This window comes from Suncus etruscus, chromosome 3 (assembly GCF_024139225.1).
Source record: "Suncus etruscus isolate mSunEtr1 chromosome 3, mSunEtr1.pri.cur, whole genome shotgun sequence".
Lineage (NCBI taxonomy): Eukaryota > Metazoa > Chordata > Mammalia > Eulipotyphla > Soricidae > Suncus > Suncus etruscus.
In genome coordinates, this window is record NC_064850.1 from 37,642,703 (window position 1) to 37,666,241 (window position 23,539).

The 23,539-nt window shown below is 53.7% G+C and overlaps 2 protein-coding genes across 2 annotated transcripts in view; one reads left to right on the forward strand and one right to left on the reverse strand.

Moving 5' to 3' along the window:
* Positions 1-11,811: 11,811 nt before the first annotated feature.
* FAM181A (family with sequence similarity 181 member A) lies at positions 11,812-12,855 on the forward strand. The gene has a single exon (XM_049769893.1). It carries the CDS (start codon positions 11,998-12,000, stop codon positions 12,853-12,855), a length of 858 nt encoding a protein of 285 aa, XP_049625850.1. The 5' UTR covers positions 11,812-11,997.
* Positions 12,856-15,692: 2,837 nt separating this feature from the next.
* The window catches only part of ASB2 (ankyrin repeat and SOCS box containing 2), a 35,254-nt gene continuing 27,407 nt past the window's right edge, over positions 15,693-23,539 (reverse strand). The window contains exons 8-10 of the mRNA XM_049769921.1: positions 19,567-20,134; positions 17,495-17,648; positions 15,693-15,969 (exon numbers count right to left, since the gene is read on the reverse strand). Coding sequence (XP_049625878.1) covers positions 15,833-15,969; positions 17,495-17,648; positions 19,567-20,134 — 859 coding nt within the window. The 3' untranslated portion in view covers positions 15,693-15,832. The remainder of the gene's footprint in view (positions 15,970-17,494; positions 17,649-19,566; positions 20,135-23,539) is intronic.

The window sequence follows — 23,539 nt, forward strand, 5'->3', positions numbered from 1 at the left end:
AAATTATAAACCCCCTTAAGTTTAGTTAGTACTAAAGAATGTTTGGGCCAGAGTGATAACACAGTGGTAGGGTGTTTGCCTTGTACTCGGCTGACCTGGAAAAGATCCAGTTTTGATCCCCAGCATCCCGTATGGTCCCACAAGCCTGCAAAAGCGATTTCTGAGTACAGAGCCAGGAGTATCCCCTGAATGCATTAAAAACATAAACAATAAAGAAAAAAAAAGAAAGGGAGTGGTGGCACAGGGAGTAAGGTATCTGCTTTGTGCGCTCACTGGGATTCGATCTCCCTGCGTCCTCCAAGTAAGGGGCAATTTCTGAGTATATAGCCATGAGTAACCCCTGAGCATCACTGGGTATAACCCCCCCAAATAAAAATAAAGAAAAAAAAGAATCTGTTACCTACCCATATTTCTATGACCACTTATTGCTGAACAATAAATATCCAGTGGAGAGGATAGTCAACACTTTCTGTCCATAAATTAGTCAACCCCTTGACCCCACGCTTTCCCTCTAGTGTCTATCATGTTTTCTTAATCCTCTCGGTGACTCTGCTTCAGATATGTTCAGTTGGAGAAGGACTCAAGCAGGTGATATGCCACATGGCTGAGAGTCACATTTCATCTCAGATGGAACTCTGATCTTGGGGGCAAAAAGAGGATGGGGGTATAAGCTCCCTTGAGAAAAGATTCTTTTTATTTTATTTGATTTTTGTTTTGGGGCCACACCCAGCAATGTTTAGGGATTACTCCTGGCTTTGCATTCAGGAATCACTCCTAGCTTTGGGGACTACCTGAGATGCAAAGGATCAAATACTCACTGTACCCATCTTTTTGTTTGTTTGGTTTGTTTTTTGTTTTTGGGTCACACCCGGCAGTGCTCAGGGGTGACTCCTGGCTCTATGCTCAGAAATCACTTCTGGGAGGCTCGGGGGACCATATGGGATGCCAGAATTCGAACCACAGTCTGTCCTGAATCAGCTGCATGCAAAGCAAATGCCCTACCGCTGTGCTATCTCTCCAGCCTCCACATATCCATCCTTTTGTTTGTGTTTTGGGGCCACAAGTGGCAGTACTCAGAGGTTACTCTTGTCTTTGTGCTCAGAAATTATTCCTAGCAATCTCGGGAGAATATATGAGATGCTGGGACTCTATCTTGGGTCAGCCACCATGCAAGGCTAACACCCTATCCAACTATTGCTCTGGCCTAATTTTATAATAAAGTTTTCAGGTAGGTGTGTGTGTGTGTGTGTGTCTGTCTGTGTGTGTCTGTGTGTGTGTGTGTCTGTGTTGGGCCATAGTTGGTGGTGTTTTGGACTTACTCCTGGCAGGGATCTGGGGGCCATATGTGGTGCTGGGAATCAAACTTGGTTCAGTCATGTGCAAAACAAGCACTCTGACTTCTGTACTTATTATCTCTCTGGCTCCAAATATTTTAAAAGATGATTCTAACTAAGCTTAGTTAGTGCTATGGAGAAAAAAAAAATCTAAATATCCTGTTATGGGCTATTACCCAGAAGCTCCTCTATGTTGAAGGATTATGTGGTCCCATGTAAACAGTTAACATACCATACAATTAACATACCAACATACCATGCCATCTGTTTCTCTCACACACATACATACATACACACATCACATTCTCTGAATGTCTTAAAATGTGAACATGATGAGGCCTTTCTAACATGAAGATGGACCCAGGATGGGCATTTCTACAGACTGAAGGTCTGCAGGGGACCTGGCAGGGCCACAGCAAGGAAAGCAGGGCCAGAAGCCCAGAGGCCTGGATGGGGTCAGCAGGACATGGTCCAGGAGCACAGTTAAAGTGCTTCAGGCTCTGAGCGCCCCCTGGTGTCTGCTGCAAAAGCAGCGCAAAGTAAGTTCTCTCTGGGTGACTCGGCTCTCCCAAACCTATGGTCTTTGCACGGTGGTGGGCATGGCTAACTAAACCCTAAGAGAATCTTAGGAAGAGGGATGAGGGTCTCAGGTAAAAACCCAGAAAGGTCAGTAGCTCATAGACCTTGAAGGACCCAGGAAAGCTGAGCCAGATGCAGGGAGCACTCTGCAGGTGGGTGCCAGGGAGCAAGCACTCTGGATGAGGTGGATGCAGGGAAGGAAGGACTCTAAGTGTAGGTGGAAGCAGGGGAGCATTCTGGGTGAAGAGGGAACAGAAGAGGACTCTGGGTGAGATGGGTTCTGGGAGTTCCTTGGGTCAGGTGGGTGCCTGGGAGTAGGTGGGTCCCGGATGTGAGCTCTGGACCATAGGGAATGGATCACTCTGAGCAGGGATGTAGGAAGAACACTGAGTGCAAAGCTGTGTCCGGATGACCAAGGTTGGGCCTGACTAACCAAAAGGAGAGAGCTGATAATCAGAGATGGAATAAAGGGGCTTGAGGAGAAGTGGGATCCCCAAGAAATGGGGTTCTGAGAAGTAGGGGCCGAGGACAAGTGAAAAGCTCTGTTAAGGTGTGAACACAGAGACACCCCAGGAAGAGTCCCGGGGCCCAGGCACTAGGCAGCCAGGCTGGGACAAATGGGGGGGGGGTGCCCAGGAGAGCAAAGTACAGGACAGAAGAGATTGGGGTGCACCCTGGACCTCATACACTCCACGGCAGAGCCCCCCCTCTTCCAGTCAGCTTTTCATACTGGCCAGGATGGCCGGGTCCTGCTTAAGAGGCCCTTCCTTTCCCACCTTTGGTACCTACATTCTCCTCTTCCTCCAATCACCCCTCAGCCCATCATCCATCTAGGGGGTGGGGACCTGTCTCCATCCCCCAAGGTTTCATTAAAAAAAGGCATCCACCTTGGTTGGTCTTTGTAAAATTTAAAATAAATAATTATTATGAAGCTTACCACAAAGAGTGGTAAGTGCAGTTAGAGAAATAACTACACTGACAACTACCGTGATAATGGTAGTAAATGAGAGAAATAGAATGCCTGTTTCGAATACAGGCAGGAAGAGTGGGAGGAGGGAGATGGGGGGCATTGGTGGGGGGAAGATTGCACTGGTGAAGGTGGGGGTGTCTTTTATTAATGACTGAAACCCAACTACAAACATGTTTGTAATCATGGTGCTTAAATATTTTAATTAAAAAAGTAAATCATTAGGTATGTGGGCCAGTCCAAGGATCACACTTGTGGCCTCACAGAGCTTTATCACTCAGATACAGCCATGCCAGTGCCCAGCCGAGTTGGCAGGTTCCTCACATGGATGCAGACAGGCAGGCTCTGTGGGCAGAGAGAGATAACTGCTGTGTGACTTGGAGCTTGAAGGGGTCCCTGTGGTGTCCTGCAGATCAGCTGATGGACCCAAGCAGAGGTAGAGGGAACCACACCTGAGGGTGTTGTTAGGAGACAGACAAAGGCTACAGCCAAACCTCAGAGTCTCTGCTGCCTGGCTGCCTCCTCAGTCTCCATGAGCTTTTTTCTCAGAATGCCTAGTGAAAAGGACTGAATACTGCCCTCAGAAGCTCCCATGCTTAATTCCTCCATGATCTGCTGAGGATAAAAAGATCTTCAGAAAGAACCTGGAGCACTCGTGGGGGGGTCGAGGGTTCTCAGGGTGCTGCCTGGTCCCACTTTCTCCTTCACGCACATCTATCCCTAAGAGTGTGTGAGGTCCGAAACATCCAGGCTGGTCTATAACATCACCTGGAAGCAATCCTCTACCATGGAAGACCTACACTGCTCAGGCTTCAACCTGCTCAAAAGAGACTTCCCTTAACACTGAGAAGACTTAACAACAACAACGACCGGCTTACAGGACAGGGCTCCCTGCATTGCCCTTTGATTGTGAGGTGAAAGGAGAGGATGCTCCACGTCCTGACTTCAATGTAAGATATGCAGATTCCAGGATCTTTAATACAGAAACATGATACCAACAACAGAGACTGTGTGAAAAATAAAAGTGTGTTGGCACTACAGACAATGTATTGGATTGGACGATCTAGCTTGCTTGGAGCCTAGACTTGGTCTTGTGCCAGGAAACTTCAGGGGTCTGGTCTCTTTGTACTTAGGCCAAGGTTATTTCTTTCCATGTTCCTCATATTTTGGTGGGCCTATGCAAACAACAATTGCCACTCTAACACCATCCTTACTGTGCTCCTTTGACTCTAATCCTTAAAAAGAACTCACTTAAAATTTGAGGTTAACTTAAGCTAATATGCATGTATATGGAAATGTAAGAAAATACTATGCCTGTAATGTTTAAGGAGTTACGTAATTTTTATGGCTTTAGATTGCCTTGTGTACTGTTAAGAAATATTATAATGTGTTACAATCTGGGGACTTGAGGGACAAAGTAATTGTACATGGATTCTGTCTTATTTATCTTAATGTTCTTTGGCTGAAATTTCAAAGTTAATATATCAGCAAGGGGACCTCTGAGAATTATGTTTTGGGTGATTGTCCTTCCACTGTAACTTTACCTTGTCCTCTTACTTTGCACCCTTGTTCTCATAATTAAAAATAAAAATTAAAAAAAAAAAAAAAAGAGTGTGTGAGGTCAAGGGAGAGCTGAAGGGCAAAGCTGAGCATTGGGGAGGCTGGGGAGGCACCTGCTATTTCCAGAGAGTGGGGAGCTCTGAAAGAAACAGGTGTTTCAGCCCATCCCACTGTTCTGTGCATTTATTGCATGCCAGCTGCATACATGGAGGAGGCACCGCCTTTCTTCCTATGGCTTCCTGCCCTCACCTTCTCCCTGTCTCTCTGTCTTTCCAAAGAACACTCCAGCCCTGCTACTGTTGTGTTGAGTCCATGAACTCTGGACCATGCTTGGCTCTGAGTTCTCGAAGAAAAAGCACCATCTCATTTGTGGGGGTAGTGGTCTCAAGAGTCAAATAAAAAAAAAAAAAAAACCCAGGCTTCACACTCCAGATTCACTCTGGATTCCAGGCCCTCTGATCCCTCCCTAACCACCCCCAGTCATCACTAGTGGCTCAGCAGTTGGGAGAAGCCTTAGAATGTTGCCTCTCAGGCAGCATCAATCAAACCCGAGTTGGCAGTTGAGATTAAACGGACTTTTTTTCTCCTGGCCAGGCCAGAAACGCATCCCGGAGGCCACTGGGGCATATTCCAGGTGATAGTGTGAGGCAGGTGGCAGAAAGAAGTCAGATCAGTGGTGTGAAGGAGAGGGAGTTAGGGGGAGAGAGTCCTGAGGACACCCTAAGTGTTTTCCCTCTTCTCTGGACCACAGGATTTGGGATACAAACAAGACCCAGCCCACAGGGCATAGAAAGAGTGGTCACAGCTGGAAGGGGTTCTCCAGGAAGACACCTCCAGACTCTCTTCTGCTCCCCCTCCCCTTATAGCACCTGCTTCTACATTTTACACCTGATTTTACATTTTACAGAAGAGGAACCTGGACTAGAGCAGACTGACTGTGACAAGTGACCAGCAGGCCGGAACTGTGTAAGTGGGGCTCCTTCTGTGGGGGGTGGAGCTCTAGGGGTCTGGAGACACAGGCTTGAGACCAGCATTTGGGGGCTCAGCCCTACCTGCAGTTCAGGTTATAAGTGCAGACTTGCAGATGGTCACCATGGGGGTCCCCACCCCCAGATCCCCACCCCCAGTTCTGCCTTTCCTGAACCCCTCAAATGACCTTCAGCCTGGACACTCCGGTCTCAAGGGGAAAGAGAACTTGGGGTTATGTGTTGGCCCTAAGTCCCAAAGCCAAGAGGGCAGAAGGACTCCATCGCCCCCAGGGATACCTGATCATCTCCTGGGTGTCTTACCTTTCTGTTTCCCTTTATTATCTGTTTGAGAACGGTGAGAAGTGAACGGGGCACTAGCCTTGCACATGTCTAATTCCAGGTTCCATCCTCAGCACCCCATAGTGTCCCCAAAGTAATCCCGTCCTGAGTACAGAGACAGGAGTAAGCCCTGAGCACTTGTGGCTCCCAAGAAAGCAAGGGGTGACTCATTTTTTTTTATTGATTTGATGCTCCATGACTTACAATATTGTTCATGACATGTTTCAGGGTTACAAGGCTCCAGCATAGCTACCCCAAAAGGTCCTCCCAGCCCACCTCACTAGAACCCCTTAAACAATTATGGCAGGGCCAGAGCAATAGCACAGAGGGTAGACACTGGCCTTGTACACAGCCAACCAAGGTTCGATCCCCAGCATCCCATATGGTCTACTAAGCACCTGTGTGCAGAGCCAGGAGTAAGCCCTGAGTACTGCTAGGTGTGACCAAAACACAAACAAGCATGGCAGTGTGGGACATGATTGTGACCACAAAACAGGGAACCTTGGACCTGCTGGAGGGGGCAAAACTTGGCTATGGGGGAGAGGACACTGATGCTCAGGAGGCTTGGTTCCAGGATGAGACACATGGGTTGGGGGACCCTGGTTGATCAGCAGGAGATACAGGAACTGGCTGAGCCAGCTGAGATGATTCCACTGAGCTTCTGATGTCTGAAGGCATGGTGTGCTATGACCACAGGTTCTTGATACCCAGTGAGGTTGCCCCGGACTGTTGCAGGCCTGCAGGGGTGTCTGAGCTCTTCAAGGATTGAGACTAGCATCTGGGAGATCGGCCACCTGCAGTCCAGGTCAACGTGCCCAATGGAGCCCGGGTGGGTCTGTTGAGCTGGGGGTCACCCAGACAGAGCCTCCAGGGCCAGGCCACATCTGAGTCCCTGGGCCTAAAGGTCCCAGACAGAGGGGACAGGGCCAATGTGTGGGGTCAGCAGGCATTAAACATGTGTAGGAAAACAGTATCTACCTGGCCCACACTTTCTGCAGATATCAGGCGGGGACAGCAGGTGGCACCAGCACTGGCCTTGCTCATCTATCATGTCTGGGTCCTGCTCCCGGGGGGACCACTACCCCCTGCCAGGGCCCCTCTTTCTTCATGGCTGTCCTGATGTGGTGGCCCATGTGGGGTCCTGAGACCCCATTAGAACAGTGCCTTTTCCTTATGGGGCTTTCCCACGGGTCCCTCTACACACCTAGTATATAACTGTACGTGGACTTGGGCAAGCTGAGCACTGAACAGTCTCCTCCTAGGACTTCAAATCGGGCCATCCTTCCCCATGTACAGTCTTGATATGTCAGGGAGACTTTTTTTCCATTACTCATTTCAGGGGCTCTCCCAAGCTTTTCTCTGAGGCCCTAACACAGGCTCACATCACCTTCAGACTATGACTTTTACACAACCTCTGTGATCTGTTCCTCAGTCTGTCAACAAGCATTGGCCAGCAAGCATCTGAGAGAGTGAAATACATGTGAGTTCAGAGTGCCCAGAGCAGTTTTTTCCACATGACTCCCAGGGGTCCTTTAGCTGGTTTACACCACATCAAGGTGGGATAAACACACTCTCTATGCACCCCATCATCCACTACATGCATCCCTCTTTGGGGTCAGTAGGATGTGTTGCCCATGAAGCCTCCTGATCCATTCTGTCATGTCTTCAGATAATTCCAGAAGTGGGTGAGGTCTGAAGGTTCCAGACAGGCTGGGTAGGGGCATTTTGGGAGTTTGAGGATTCAAGGACAGTTGAGGTGTTATTTTGCCTGCTGAAGGGGAGGTATAAGATGTTAACCTAAACAAACATGCCATGTCCTCTCTAGTCAGAGTCCTGATTACTGAAGGAGCAATCTTTGAGAGAGCCTGTGGCCATGTGCTGTTTTGGGGCATATGGAAGGTTCTGGAAGAATCTGTGGCAGCAACAACAGAAGATGGTTGGGAAGGGAGGAGCCTCCAGTTCAGTTCAGCAATGTTCCTCCTACAGTGAACATCACAGCACTGTCCCTCTCAGAGCTCCCTGATCCCTTATATTGTCCTCACAGAACTTTCCTGAACCCCTCAACACTGTTCCTCACAGAACTCTCCTTAACCCCTGACTGAGGAAGGGTTGTGATTGGGGAAGTCACTTCCCCTGCATATCCTCAGGCTCTAGGAACTTGGTCAGGAGAACAGCCACAGGCCTTCCTGTTCTTGCCACTCTGTGATGAGGTGGGTCTAGAGGCTGGAGGGCCTAGGTGAGCCAGTGTTGGGCCTTCTAGAGAGACTCTGGGTGGAGATGGGGAGGGAAGGAGAGAGGGGGGGGGAGAGGGCAGAAGAAAGAGAGGGGAGAGAGAAAGGTAGGGAGAAAGGAAGAGAGAGATAAGAGAGGAAGAAGAGAGATTGAAGGAAAGAGGAGGAAGGGAGAGGGGACAGAGGAACAGAAGAGGCCTGGAGAAAGGGAAAGATGAGGGAGCGAGGGAAGAGAGAAGAGAGGAAGAGAGGAGAGAGAGAGAGAGAGAGAGAGAGAGAGAGAGAGAGAGAGAGAGAGAGAGAGAGAGAGATGAGATGTGAACATTTCCCAGACATGGGATAATATCCAAGTTGGTGGGATGGCTCAAGTACATAATTTAGAAACATTTAGTGAGAAGTGACTGCTGGATGCCCAGAAGGGATCCATCACAAAGGGATTTCTGTGTCAGGTCAAGGAGACGAAACATAAATTTGAATCTGTAACCAGATGGAGGAGGGTCGACCATGGGTCTAGTAGCTGGTGGGAAGCTTTCTAGGGGTCTTCCTGGTGGAAGGCCAATCTGGAGGATCACCAAGAGGCCTGGCAGAAAAGCCCCCCAAATTGCCACCAACAATCAGACGGTGGAGGTTTGCCTCTTGATTGAGGCACAGTCGGCCACTAGAGGGAGCCCGGCCACCCGGCAGTCGCAGCTACATCCTAGGAGAAGGCAGCGGACCATGTCTGACTCCAAATCCCGCTGGCCTTTCCACTCGTCTACACGGAAGGCACGGTCCACAGGAGACCCATGAGAGGCCTCTGAAGCCTGGGGAGTGGCTGGATCAGTTTCTTGGGTCTCACAGCATCTTCCTGGCCCCTCCAGCCCTCAGATCTACTCCAGCAGCCCAGAGCTGGGAATTGGTACTTGGGGATCTAGAGTCTGTAAGCACAAAAGAGCTGCCTATGGCTGGGGGGGATGAGGGATGAGGGGCAGGACAGGTGAAAAAGGCTGGGCATGAGTGGACACACTAGGCCAGGTGGGCACCCCCAAACATGCTGGTACATATCTGGCCACAATGTTCCCAAGACCCTTCTGCATCCCATTCCACGCCCCTTCGAAGTCCTTCCTTTCTTTTCTTCTTTCTCCCTCCTTGATCCTTTCCCCACTTGTGGTTTAGAAAAACTTCAGGGTGATGTTAATGAAAGGTTCTCAAAGGAACAGTCTTGCTCAAGGCCATGCTCCAGCACAGTCTCGGAGGGAGGGACGGTGTCTGGAGTGGGGGCCAACAACAAGATGGGGGGCTCCTCTTGAGCCCGTGTGCTGAATGGTTCACCCCATGTGCCGCCATTGGCTCCCTTGCACACCCACCATGGGAGGGGCCAAGGGGTGCCCTCTACGGTTTATACTGCCAACCCACATTGGAGAGGGGCTTGGAAAATTGGGGGTGCTCCCCTCCTCAGAGCTAGGCGTGGAATGTCGCTTTGGACTGGGCCATCATCTCCACACCCTTCCTTTAGCCCTCAGGGACCCTCAACTCAGAAGTGGAACCAAGAGTCTGTGACATATAACCCGTAGCAGCAGATCAGGTTGGCATAGTCATCATGGAATGACAGCCCTGTCTGTGGGCCTGACAGTAAGAGGCGCTTCTGGCATTCCCCGTAGTGGTGTCAAGGTGATAGTTGGCATATCATTCCCTAGACGTGTCTGATGCAGAGAAGGTGCCAGAGGAAGAGGAAGACAGACATGGGCATCACCTGGGCTCTGCCACCACCCAGCATGGAAACCATCAGCTGTTCCCAAGGCCATGCCTTCTGCCCACGGGCTCACCTTCCCTCTGGCTTGTTGGTGGGCAGGGCCTGTGGCCAGCTCCCGGCTCGCTCACTTGGCGCGGCCCTGCTTGCGGCCCAGCCGGCGTTGGCACGGTGACAGTGGCCAAGTGTGCAAACTTGTGCCATTGTCCCCGGGCCAGGGGGAGCCATGGAGACTGGCTAATATGACACAGGAAAATGTTTGCTGATGGCAATTCTATGGGCTTTGTCCACCTCTTTCTCCATCATGACGACTCGATTTAAGTCCCTAACTGTTTGACTACAAATGCAAGGGGACCCTGCCACGCCAGCCTTTTGTCCAGCCGCACTGAATGGGCAATTCAGGCTTTGTGCGGCTCAATTGAGGAAGCAAACATAAAGACAAGATTCCTGAGCGCTCCGCTTCCTTCCCATGGATATCCCAGACCCTTGTTAGGGAGCCCCTTGCCTCACTCACTTGGGGCTACCTCACCCGGCAGCCAGCGGCCCTCCGAGGCCCTCCAAAGGCCTGGAGTGGAGGTGGGGGGAGAAGGCGGGCATGGGGAGAGGAAAAAGAGAGAGAGGGAAGAGAGGAGAGAGCCAGGCACTCCACACTCAAGGGCGGCAGAAAACAGCCCCCACCTCCAGCGGCTTACCCCGTCCGATTGTCTGTCTGCACTGGACCATAGCAGTTGTGGGCTTGGTCGGTGTCTTTGGAGCACTTCTGCAAGCCGTGTTTTCTGGGCGCAGTCCCTTCTCAGTGTTGGACTTTTTAAACACACAGGCGAGCACACACACATATACAACATACACACACATGTGCTCATGCCTCCCCCCCTCCAGAAAACAGAGAACTGAGGTCAAGGGGAGGAGGGGCTTGGAGGCCTAGCTGAGAGCCAGCCCCACCACCACCACCAGAGTCGAAAATTTAGTTGGAGGGGGGATAAAAACGATTGCATTTGGGAGCTGTCTTTTTTGTGATGGTCCCCATGGTGACAATTTGTGATGGCAAAGAATGTGGGAACGGGGCGCTGCCGCCTGATTGGGATGCTTTGTATCTGGAGAGGCGCTCCTGATTGGCCTGAGGGCCCCCCCAGCTCCGGGTGCCGGCCCTTCATTCAGCCCCCTCGAGGGCTGGCCCCGCTGCTTCCAGCCCGACTGAGCCCGACGGACGACGTGTACACACGCCCGGAACCCAGAGCTCACCCTCAGCTGGCCGTGCCGGGCCTGGCCCAGGTCTGCAGGAGTGGCAGTGACCCTGCCGGGGTTGGCAGGGGGCCCGGGGCTTGCACCCTGGGTCCGTGTGGTGGCCCAGCTGGACTGGGTGTGGGGCATGGGGCGGCTGGGCCAGAGCAGGGGGAGATTGGGGGAGTGATGGGGAGGAGGGAAGCAGGGCGGCTGCGGGGGTGGCCAGGGCAGGCATGAAATTGCAACAGCTGCTTCTACCGGGAGCCCCATAGCAGCCCTGCAGCCTGCCATCAGCCTCCAAGCAGGCTGGAGCTTGAATGGTAGACAGGGGGTCCTGCCTGCCGCCCTGCACGAGAGAGCACTGTGGTTGGAGCATGGGCACTAAGGGGGGCGGTAATGCTGTGTGGAGCCTGCAGGGGATGGGCATGGAAGGAGGAGGGGGGGAAAGGAAAGGAGGAAGGAGGCGAGGTGGCACCAGCATGGGCATAGGGGACTTGGCCTGGCTTGAGAGAAGCAGCAAAGGAAGAACGTTGTTGGTTTGGGGGGCCACAGCCGGTGGTGCTCAGGGCTTCATGGTTGGACGACAGGTGGTGTTTGGGGGACCCTATGGAATGCTGAGGATAGAACCCGGTCCACTGCGCAAGGCAATAACAGCGATAACCCACTGTTATCGCTCTGGTCCCTGAAAAGGAAAGTTTTGGCTGCAATTTGTGCGAGTTTGGCAGACTTTTGGGAGACCCGGGTATGTGTGCATGGGTGGCCCAGGGTTTTGGTCCCTGCAATGTCACTTGTAGCTGGGCCTTCCTCTAGGTACAAGGGTGCTGCACCCTCTGGGTCTCTGTGTCTGACTCTGCCCCCACCAAGGGAACTTGAATGAGTCAAATACATGGGTTCTTCACTGCCCAGATGTCTTCTGTGGGTCACAGTGGGCACAACACTAGGTGGTGGCTTCTCCGTGGTACTCAGTCCACCAATATTCACCCTTTAGGCCTGAGCTGGCAGCCCCTCGACCCACCTGTGGACCCCAGCCCCTTCATGGAAAGCCTAGATCCAGGAACCCCCGGTGATGGCTTCTGACAGTGACGTGAAGATGCTGCTGAACTTTGTCAACCTGGCATCCAGCGACATCAAGGCGGCCCTGGACAAGTCTGCTCCTTGTCGCCGCTCCGTGGACCACCGCAAGTACTTGCAGAAGCAGCTCAAGCGCTTCTCCCAGAAATACTCGCGTCTGCCCCGTGGACTCCCTGGCCGGGGCCCAGAGCCACACCCCAGACGGGCACCCGATGACCGGTCTGGGAGGCCACCCCCAGAGGAAAGCAACCCAGGCTCTGCAGCTTCTGCCTCTGCAAGCGTAGGGGTCAGCCTGGAGCAAGCTCTGGGGCCCCTCTACCCGGAGGACACCCTCAGAGCTGGTGTCCCAGGGTCGGACCCCGACAACGCCCAGCCGGGTCAGGTGCCCATGCGGAAGAGACAGCTGCCCGCTTCTTTCTGGGAGGAGCCGCAGCCCCCTCCGAGCTGCCCCACTGGGCCGGAGGGGCTTCCTTATGAGGGCAAGAAGCCCTGCCAGGGCTTGGAATGCCGGAGGCCTGAGCTTGCCCCCTCACCCAGGGCCCAAGTGGCCCGGGAGCCCCTGCGGATGCCAGGCGGGGTGTCACTGGTGAGCAGGGCCGGTACCTGGAGCTGCTGCCCCTTCCAGTGCCATGGACAGCCTATCTACACTGGCCCGCCGGAGGCCCTGGCCCCAAGCCCGCTTCCCAGCCTGGGCCTATGGCGGAAGAGCCCCCAGTTTCCCATGGGATTGACTCACCTCCGCAAGGACGTGGCTGGCCCGGGCCCCAAAGTATACAGACCCCTGGTGCTGAAGCCCATCCCCACCAGGCCTGCCGTGCCCTTCAATGTCTTCAATGTCTTTGGTTACCTCTAGCTAGCAGGGGGGTGGAGGGGGGAGCCCTTGGCACCCGCAGGCAGCCAGGTTGTGCACATGGGGCACAGGATGAGGCCGCTTCGTCCCTCCCCAGCTGAGTTCTGTCCATCCCTCTCCATCCAGGTCAAGCCCTCATGCAGGGCCTGCTCTCCTCCTGCTGTACCTCGGGGTACTTCCAGTCACCCCAAATCTGCACTCAGTTGCTGGTTCTTTGTGTTCTCTGTAAATAGTGAGAAGGTTTTAAAGAATAAAGATGTTTCTTTTACAGTTCTCACACCTGGAGCAGCAGTGATGGTTGCATGGGGTAGGGTAGGAGGGTGGTGTGTCCCAGCTGGACTCCTCCCTCGCCAGCATCTGGAGGAGGGGGGATGGTGAAGGAGAAAATGGAGTTGGGGCAAGTCAGGCTCCCTATCACCCCTAGAACATCCCCATCTCTTGGACTCAGCAAGTCCAGGCTCTGCCCAACCTGTGGGTTAGAGTGAGAAGTGGGGGATGCTCTGGGGGTCACCAGGCATATGAGGCTACAGGATGGCTTCCCCCACCCCCTGAGCCAACAGAAGGCCCACCAGGCACTGGGACTCCTGAGGAGGGTCCCTCTTAAGCAGTGTCTTGGCTTCTGCATTGGAGGCGAATGCAGGAAGATAGTCCAGGAATTTCGGCTCTTGGGTCCCAGACTGAGTCCTGCAGACAGAGCAGGGGGTGGAACAACCCCAAGCACATGCAGGCACCCCAACATGGGAAACTAGCAAGGTTGGTTCTTGGAACTGGCCCTCCTGGGGCAGGCAGGCCGCTTAGTGTCAGCCCTGGTAGGTGCATTCGGTCTCCTCCTGGGGGTCTCAGCAGGAGACCCCCAGGTTTGGTTTTTTGGTTTGGTTTGGTTTTTTGGTTTGGTTTGGTTTTTTGGTCGCACCCGGAAGTGCTCAGGGGTTACTCCTGGCTCTTCACTCAGAAGTCGCTCCTGCCAGGCTCGGGGGACCATATGAGATGTCAGGATTCAAACCAGGTCTGTCCTGTGTTGGCCACGTGCAAGGCAAAAACTCCTTACTGCTGTGCTATTGCTCCAGCCCCTCAGCATCCTTTCTGATGTGTAGGTAGGTGGCAAGGCCCACACCGCTCCCACGCTTCTACCCCTGCCCCCCTGCAACAGGCACCCTGGTTCCAGGGCTCTGGCTTTCTGCAGACCCAGAGCTCTGTGACACAGGCAAAGGAAAATGGGTCCTGAACTCAAGTTGCTGTAGAATGTAGTGGGGGTTGGGCAAGAAGGAGCTCAGACAGAGCCTGGATCTCCTTGTTTCATGAAGCATCGTCATAAGAGCTCTCCAGTTCCCTGCCACCAGGTCCGTTCAAGGTGTGAAGAGGCTGGAATCTGGCTCTCCAGAATGGAAGGTAGCCAGGGTGTACTAGGAGCCGTGCCCCAGATGCATCCAGTCACCTGCCCTGTCTTCTCTGCTGGGATGTGAGATTTCTGGCTGCTGTACCTGGATTATGGGGTCCCTTTCTTGCCTCTCTGAGAAAAACCCCAATAGGGAAAGACACTCGTTGCCTTTGAAGAACTTTCGAGATCCAGTAACACAGCACATTGGTTCACAGTCTTGGGGTGTTGCCCTGGAATCCTGGGGACTTGCTGTTTCCCCCAGATGTGTTTTTCCCTTGCTGAATTCCTGTAGGGACAGGACTAAGGTCCCCAAATCCTCTCTGACCCACACAAGGCAGGAGCTGGGCTTGGTGAAGGTTAGTAACACAAGGCTCGCTGCTCCAGGGAAAGCTAGATGCCCTGAAGGGTCAAGGTGTCCGGGGGCACAAAGGAGGAGCCAGGGGGGCCAGCAGGGGTCCCTGTGCACAGTCTGACTGAAAAACCAGATCTGGCACAAGGAGGCTCTGCATGATTCCCAAGTCCTGTAAAGTGGCGGTCTGTAGGAAGATCCCAAACCTTCCTCACCGGGAACTGACCAAGCTCCTAAGCTGGTCTCAGAGCAGCTCAGACTTCTCACACTCCTAAGAGAATCTTGCCTAGTTCCTGCACTGTCCATGGGAATGGGTCTGCAGGCTCTGGGGCTCTGCCCTGGAGACTCATAATCCTAGAAAAACCCTAGTAGAACCTCAGCTCCATGTACGCGGTGCTCCAGATCTCTACAGGCACACAGTGCCCACTCAGTCCCTTGGCCTCAGGAAGAGGTTTCCCAGCCCAGCAGGGTGTGTGTGTGTGTGGGGTAGGGATGGGGAGTCTCTCAACTTTCAGGGCATTTCCTCCAGTGTGGCACCTTTGTAGAAAAGTAGGACTGGGCAGGCTGTGAAGACAGATGCCAGGGAACACGTGTCCAATGTGTAGGCCCCTGTTGGAGACGAAGCTGCTGTTTCCATGGCGATGGAGTGGGGGGATAACCTAACTGGATGCTCCTGCTGTCAACATGTGTGCCCTGGCCCAGTTTCAGTGTTCTCTCAGGCTGTGGAGGACTTGCCCACTGGAGCCCCTCAGGCATCCAAAATGGAGGGTTCATACTTTGTTTCCTCCCACATCTGCCAGCGGCAGGACTGAGCACCACAGGTGCTGGACACAGTGACAGGGACGTGGCCAGCAGGACATCACTGTGCCACATTTATTATATTTTGGGAAGCCCTAAGGATAGGGAGACTTCCCTTACTCCATAGGGCCCTAGGAGGAGGGGGGTCTGGAACCACACACAGCAACAAGACTGTCCTGTACATCCATCGACCCAGCCCAGTCCAGCTCAACTGAGGTCCACTGGGCCCGCAACAGGACAGGCGTCTGCAATCTCCATGGTGGAGTGACCCTGGGGCCTCATCAGTGACCCTCACAGACAGACTTTGCTCCCCTACAGGCTCTGCTTTGAGGTCCTCTGAAGTCCGTCACAGCATTCACTACCCAACTGCTGAGGGCTGCAGCCCACAGCCCTATCTGCTCCAGCTGCCATGTGCTGGGGACCAGTTGTCCTGAGATGAGGTGACAGTTAGCCTATCACTGCCTGTCCTCATATTTCAGGTACCGGATCAGCCGGCCAGGCAGTGGCAGTGTGTCCAGAAGACTGAGTCGGTACTTGCCCATGGCCTTACGCACTCGAAGCCGGCACAGGTGAGCCAGAGGCCTCGGAGGTTCTGGGGATAAAGACAGAGAAAGAAGGATGGTGTTCACATGGTGCGTGAGTGGGGGGGAAAACACCTAATCTACCTAGAGAATGGGAGCAGTGTTGGGACTCCCAACCACGCACCAGAACCCCAAATCTGAAACGATTTGGAAAGGTCATCACCATCATGACCCAGCACAACCTTGTGAAATAGATGGATAGGTGCTCCCCCACTCACAGAATCACCCCCAGACCAGGTTTGCTCCTTCTTCTACTCTCCAGCCTAGACCCTGCCAGATTGACTCTCATCAGCAGAGAGGGGACAGGATATTGTGGGGAAGCCTGGAGCCCCAGAAGCCCCCTGGAGGCCTCACCCTGAGGTGGTGAGGGGGCAGGCAAGAAGCAGGACAGGGTGAGGGTCCAGGGACATCCACTGAGCTCTAGTTCTAGGGTTTCCACCACCTCCTGGGGCTACCAAAGCAAAGCCTGCCCATGAAATCAGGGACATAAGTACATCGACCATGCAGTGGACCTGGACAGCTAAGAAAACAAAGGGATGCAGGGATATAGCAAGGGCTAAGGGGCACAGAGAGGCCAGAGTTGTGCAGAGTCCGAGAGTGATACCCCTGGGCTTGTGAAAGTGAGCAGATATGGATCAGACTCTGTGCTCTATGCTCTGTTAGCGCCAGTGGAAGCCAGAACATGGGGACAGCATTGGGTCCATCCACAGCAGCATCCAGGACTAATTATTGCTGGCCTGTTCCTGCCCTTTGTGCCCCAGGATTCCAGAGGGACTCTTGGCCTGACCTGACAGTGGGCCTAGCAGGCTAGAGCAAACACACCTCCGAGGGCCAAATACCTTCACCTCTCAGCTGTCGAAGCTGGACAAGTAATGCCACCCAGCCTGTTCAAATGGGGTGCAGAGACCCAGAAGGGGGCACCTTCTTATGGTAACTCCTAATGCTCTGCTCCCAGACACTGCCCAGACCTGACAGGTCAGGTGCTCTGCATGTTCCTCATAGTCTGAGGGACCTGACATTCCTCCTTTCTGATGTCTGCCCTGCTCTCAGAGACCCCCAGGTTGGAAACAACAGCCTGAAAAGTTCCCAGCATGCTCTTGGGGAGGGGAGGGACTTCCACATGGCACTCTCCTTCCAAAGCAGGTGATGTGAAGGAGCTATCCGTCCATCCAGCGTGCAAAGGGGGGGGGTTCATATGTGAGCTCATAAAGAGGATGGGTTTCCAGGGGGGCACTCGGGGGGCCTTTTATTCTGAGAAGGGGAGGTGGATCATGTAAGTTTGGGAATCTGACTTCAAACATGTGGAGATGCTTATGGAGATTTGGGGGATTGGTCCCAATAAGGGGCTGAGCCCCTATTCTGTTGTTAACTCTCTGAGAGATCCTAGTCTCAGCGTCATAGTCTCTCAGAGGCCCCCCTGGACACCAGGTGACCCTCCCAGGACAGAACACGGAGAAGATGTGCTAGGCATGGGGTGTTTAAATGTGGTCACTTGCCCCAGGCAACTGCAGGAGGCTCTGGTGGGCCGGTCCCTACCTGCCTTCTCCCTGATGACCGCCCAATCCTCGTAGCTGTCGATGTGCTCCTTGAGCCGTGCGCACAGCTGCACATTGCCCACGTAGTCCAGCAGGACGTCAATGATGGGCCCGGCCCAACGGCTCAGCTCCGGCGCCGACAGGATCTCGCAGAACTGGAGAGTCAGCTCAGCATGGGTGCAGGGCTGGGGCACGGATGGCGGATCCCCCAGCACCTACGCCGTGACTATGCCCTTGTCTGCCTCGCCCACCTCTGCAGGAGCGGGAAGCGGATGACGTTCATCCTCATTCCTCATCCCCGCTCATCCTTGAACCTTAACGTTCTGGTTTGGAACATGGGTCTGTGGTCCAGCTCCAAAACGACCAGGACGGGACTGAACTCTGCCAGCAGGGAACGCCCCGTGCATCAGTTGCGCTCAGTTCCAGCCAGGAGCTTAAGGGCTTTCTAACTGCTTTTCCTGTATTTTTTTTTCTTTCCGATGTTGGGGTGTTGTGAGTCACACCTAAAGGTGTTCAAGGCCTATTCCTCGTTTCATGATCTAAAGCGAAAGCCTGTTGGTATTTCAGGGGACGAGCTGTGGTGATGGGACTTGAATTAGGCATATACTATCACTGCAGCCTCTAATTTCCTTTCCTTTCCTTTCCTTTCCTTTCCTTTCCTTTCCTTTCCTTTCCTTTCCTTTCCTTTCCTTTCCTTTCCTTTCCTTTCCTTTCCTTTCCTTTCCTTTCCTTTCCTTTCCTTTCCTTTCCTTTCCTTTCCTTTCCTTTCCTTTCCTTTCCTTTCCTTTCCTTTCCTTTCCTTTCCTTTCCCTGTCCATCTCTCCTGTTCTTCCTTCCCTCCTCCCTTCTTCCATTCTTTCCCTCCTTCCTACCTTCCTTCCTTGTTTCCTCCTCCCTCCCTTCCCTCCATCTTTCCCTCCCTTTATTCCTTCCTCCTTTCCCTCCTCCCTACCTTAGTTCCTTCCTCTCTTTTCTCCTTGTGTCTCCTACCTTTCTTCCTCCTCCTCTTCTTGCCATCCTTCCTTCCTTTCTTTTTTCCATCCTTCTCTACCTCCCTCCTCTTTCCTTCCTTCCTTCCTTCCTTCCTTCCTTCCTTCCTTCCTTCCTTCCTTCCTTGTTTCCTTCCTTCCTTCCTACCTTCCTTCCTTCCTTCCTACCTTCCCATACTGCCATCCACCCATCCTTTTCTTTTTCTTTCTCTCTCCTTCTCTCACTTGTCCTTTCTTTTATTTCCCTCACCATGCTGTGCTTGGGAGCCTCTTGGTGACTAGTGCACTGCTTGGGGGCAGGGGTTCCCCCATGGGTGTCTCTGGCCCAAGCAGACCAAACCCAGACCTCCTGATGCTCCCATCCCACCACTTTTTGTTCCAACATTTTTTCAAAGTCATCACCATGGGCGGATCCTGTCAATGCATCAGTCTTCTCCTGGGTTTGTTTCTGGGTTTTGTTTGGTGGGGGGCACACCCAGTACTCAGGATCTGCTCCCTTCTTGACGCTCCAGTTACTAGAGGATCAAGAGTGCTGAGTGGAACCAGGGCTCCTGTGGCAAAATCACCTCTTACCCTTTGAGTCTTCTCTTGCTGACTATCCTGCACGACCTTCCCCAGCAGCTCCCACTAATAGTTTATTACATTTTCTGAAATCCCACACCGGCCCTGAAGGGTGCAGGTTGAATTGAATTGCTCATACCAGCCAACTAGTCAAACTAGGTTTGACTGCATCTAAAGCGCAGTGCTCACCACCTCCGGATTCTGGGACTGGAGCGATAGCACAGCCAATAGGGCATTTGCCTTGCACGTGGCCAACTTAAGGTTCCATCCCCGGCATCCCAAATGGTCCCCTGAGCCCTCCAAGAGTGATTTCTAGCGCAAAGCCAGGAGTAGTAGCCGGGTATGACCCTCCCATCCACCCCCAAATCCCCACTAATCTACACTGCCTACAAAGTGCCATAATCGCCCAATTCCAACTCCTGCAGAAGCAACCCAAAGGCCCTCCCTCAAAAAAAAAAAAAAAAAAAAAGTCTTCCGCAAAGCCCTCATTCCCCAGTAGCCCCTCTCCTCCTGCGCCCCTCACCTGCACCACGCAGGGCGCCTTGTTGTCCTCGGCCGGTGCTTCGTTGAACCTATTGGGGCGCTGCGGGGCGGGCGGGTGCGGGCCGTTGCCGTAGAGGCAGGAGAAGCAGGGCTCGCCGTCGCAGCCCAAGTCCATGAGGAACTTGAGCAGCGACAGGTACTTCATGGAGAACAGGATGGTGGCGGGGAAGGCCGTGGGGTGCGTGGCGATGCGCGCGTCGATGTCGGCACCATGGTCCAGCAGCAGCCGGACGCTGCGCAGGCAGCCCTGGCGGATGGCCACGAGCAAGGGGCTGATGACGTCGCGGTTGGGGTCGGCCCCGGCCAGCAGCAGCAGCTCGGTGGCGTACAGGTTGTTGTTGACCACGGCGAAGTAGAGCGCCGAGCTGCGCCGGTCTTCGTAGAGGCGAGCGCGCTCGGGGGCCAGCGGTGCGTTGACATCGTAGCGCGCGCCCAGGAGCGCCTCCAGCACCGCGTCGTGGTTGCGCTCGGCCGCCAGGTGCAGGGGACTGATGCCACTGCGCTTCACGCGCGTGCGACTCGTCACGGGCAGCAGCATCTGCACGATCCTGCCAGGGGGGAGACGAAGCGGACCCCCAAGGGGTGGTGAGGGCGGGGCACCCAGCACAGGGCTCCTTGGAGGGGTTTGGATCCAGAGAGACTCCTGTGACCTGACCCACCGACCACCTTGGGGAGAGGGGCTGGAGCCTGTGGTTCGCTCTTGACAGCAAAGGGGCAACAGAAAAGGGGTTGGGAATGGAGGTGGGGGGACGCGCACACATTATTTGCACCCTGACTGGGGAAGAAGGGAGATTTGTGGCTCTCCAGGTTAGGGAAGGGATACTGAGGCTATGAAGGTTTCCACCACTCCAAGTTACAGAACCAACAAGGGGCCAAGCTGTGTGTGGCTGGCTTTGCAGCTTAGAATGCTTGTCTACAAAGCCTGAACGAAGGTCTAAAGTGGTCTGTCACAGTGCTCGCTGGTGTTAGGAATTTTGCTGAGATAGTGGGGTATTTTGTTGTTGTTGTTTTGGTTTGGTTTTGGGGCCACATCCAGCAATGCTCAGGGGTTACTCCTGGCTTTGCGCTCAGAAATTTCTACTGGCAGGCTTGGGGGACCACATGGGATGTCTAGGTATCGAATCCGAGTCCCGTCCGGGTTGTCTGTGTGCAAGGCAAACGCCCTACCGCTGTGCTATTGCTCTGGCCCTGGTATAGTTTTTTTTTCTTTTTTTTCTTTTTTAGGGTTTGTTTTGGAGCCACACTTGGCAATGCTCAAGAGTTATTCTGGGTTCTGAGCTCAGGAATCACTTCTAGTGGTACTTGGGAAACCATATGGGAAGCTGGGTATTGAACCTGAGTCAGCCGTGTGCAAGGCAAACACCTTCCCTACTATACTATCGCTCAGGCCCCCTAATTTCTTTTTGTCTTGCCTTTTATTAAATTTGTTTGTTTGGGGTCCACACCTAGTAGTGCTCAGGACTTATACCTGACCCCTGGGCTCAGGGATCACACCTGGTGGGCTCAGGGATATGGGATGCTGGGGATCAAACCTAGGTCAGCCCCATGCAAGCAAACACCCTATCCACTGTACTCTCAATCTGGCCCTCATAGACATCTTTACCATAGCCCTTAAGATGGCCTCATCCTGCCCATTTTGCAGATAAGAAAGTCAAGTCTCACCAAGGCACTGCCTGGCTGCCCTGCGATCAGGTGAAATCCAGAATGGCTGTTGGCTCTCCTCTCCCATGAGTCACTCCCCAAATCCCAGCCTGTGGTCTGGATGCTCCCCTGTCCCACTGAGGAGGTCTATGTGAACCCCTATTCCTCATGCTGAATCAGGGGCCCTGGTTCACATTTGCCCTAAGTCGAAGGGGTCCTCAAACAGGCTGAGAGGAACATGTTCAAGTCTCACATGCAAAACATCAGAGAGGGTGGACCAGCAGACCAAGGATTCACAGCAGTAAGGGTGAGCTAAGCTTTGAACCCAGGCTGCCCAGCTCCCCAGAGTACAGGTCACATTGGGGAGTCCCTATAGGGGTGACAGCTATCAGGGCTTGCCTGGTTCCCAATGGGTCCTTTATCTGTCAGATGCCACCTCTTCAGTGTGGCCCCACGCCCTAAGCAGCAGTTATGAAGTGAGTCATCATGGTCATAAAGCAGATCTGGGGGGCTGGACCCCACTATTCACAGCCACTTGTCTTTGCTTTCTTCTCGTAGGCCCCAGCCTCCTGCAGCAAGGACTTTCGGTTCCTTGTTCCAGATCCTAATCTAGGCCATTCCTCATGCCAGGTGGTCTCCTGGCCTAGATGGGGGGTTTGGGGGCTCCCACGAGACAGACCAGAGAGGGTGAGCAGTGTCTCCCAGCCTGTCCCCATGACTTGCCACTTCCTGGCACGCACACTAGCTGGAATCTGATGCCAGCGGCCTCCCGCCAGCCTCCCAGTGGAAGGTATTATCGCTGTCGGCGGCTCTGTGTTTGTCTAAAACTGCCTCTCCGCCCTCCAAAGGAAATTCGCACACCCGGGGGGCTAATTGCCTCCTAATTTCTATTTGTGCAGGAACAGGAGGGCCTGACCTCCCTCCACAGAGGTGCTGGTCAAAGGCAGGGCTGGGCTTCCCCTGGACCACGGCCACCGCTTCTAATGCTCCCCAACATCCCTGAACAGACAGCCCCAAGTTAGGAGGGGGCAGTAGGGCTGCGTGGCCACTGGCCAGTTGGGGCTGGCAGTGGAGACTAGTCACAACTAGCCTTCAGTGAGCCCTGAATAGGCAGGGAAAGTGGTTGAAATGTAGGCACTGATCTGTCCACTGCCAGAACCTCTAGAAACCTGAACTTACTATGGCTAGTAAATTGTCCCATGGTTGGCGCTATAGCAATAGCACAGCACTAGGGCATTTGCCTTGTACATGGCAGACCCAGGACCAACCTGGGTTCTATCCCAGGCTTCCCATATGGTCCCCCAAGCCTGCCAGGTGTGATTTCTGAGCGCAGAGCCAAGAGTAACCCCCTGAGCACTGCTGGGACCAGCCAGCCTGTTTGACAGTGAAACAGGGGCCCTACAAGCCAAAGGAGCAGTGAGTGGGAGGAGGTACAGTATGCCACCTGCACTAGGCCAGACCAAGATTCAGTTCCCATATCCACTCCAGCTGGGAAGGGCTGGCAGGGATCCCAAAACCAGCACCTCACATCCATTTTGTGGAGTGGAGGAAGAAAAGGAGGCACCTCACAAGACAGGCCGTCCCAAAGTGTTTTTAGAGAGGAAGAAAAAGGGGCCAGAGCAATAGGGTGTTTGCCTTACACAGGCCAACCAGGGTTTAATCCCCGACATCTAATCCCTAAACCTGCCAGGAGTAATCCCTGAGCACTGCCATTTGTGCCCCCCAGGAAAGGGGGGCATGGGGAGGGGGTGCTGACCTGTCCTCAAGTGGGGCACAGGCACAAAATTCAAAAGAGTTCCAGATCAGAGTAGTTCCTGGGGTCCCAACCAGTCATACTGCCTGTCCCCAGTCCAGCAGCAGAGAGGGGAGAGGGGAGCTTGGAGCCAAGAGCTATATTTATGTGGGATGTGGGGCTGGCAGGGAGCAGAGGGATCCATGGGCCTCTCAGTGCTGGACCACCCTGGCAGGTCACCCAGCCTCCAGCATGTCACCCAGCTTATCTGAAGCACATCTGCCCTTCACAGACCCCGCCAGCTTGGAGGGGGCATGGTTCCCTGCTTATGGGCCTTGCTGGGCCTTGCTGGGGCTGGGCCCAATTGTAAGTGCCTGCCCCCAACCTCACTGGATCCCTGGTATGGAACAAGTTGCTGTGTCCTCACTCTAGGTGGTTTTGATAGCAAGGCCAGGTGGTAGCACCTGGATTATTAGCCCAGTTTCCTTTGCTGTCCCTGTGGCACTCATAGCTATAGCAGGTGAGACGCAGCAGCTCCCACTAAGGGTGCAGGTAACTTCCCATCACCATGGTGGGCTCT

Coding starts and splice junctions, on each gene's coding strand:
- FAM181A (XM_049769893.1), top strand. CDS start 11,998: ATGGCTTCTGACAGTGACGTGAAGATGCTGCTGAACTTTGTCAACCTG.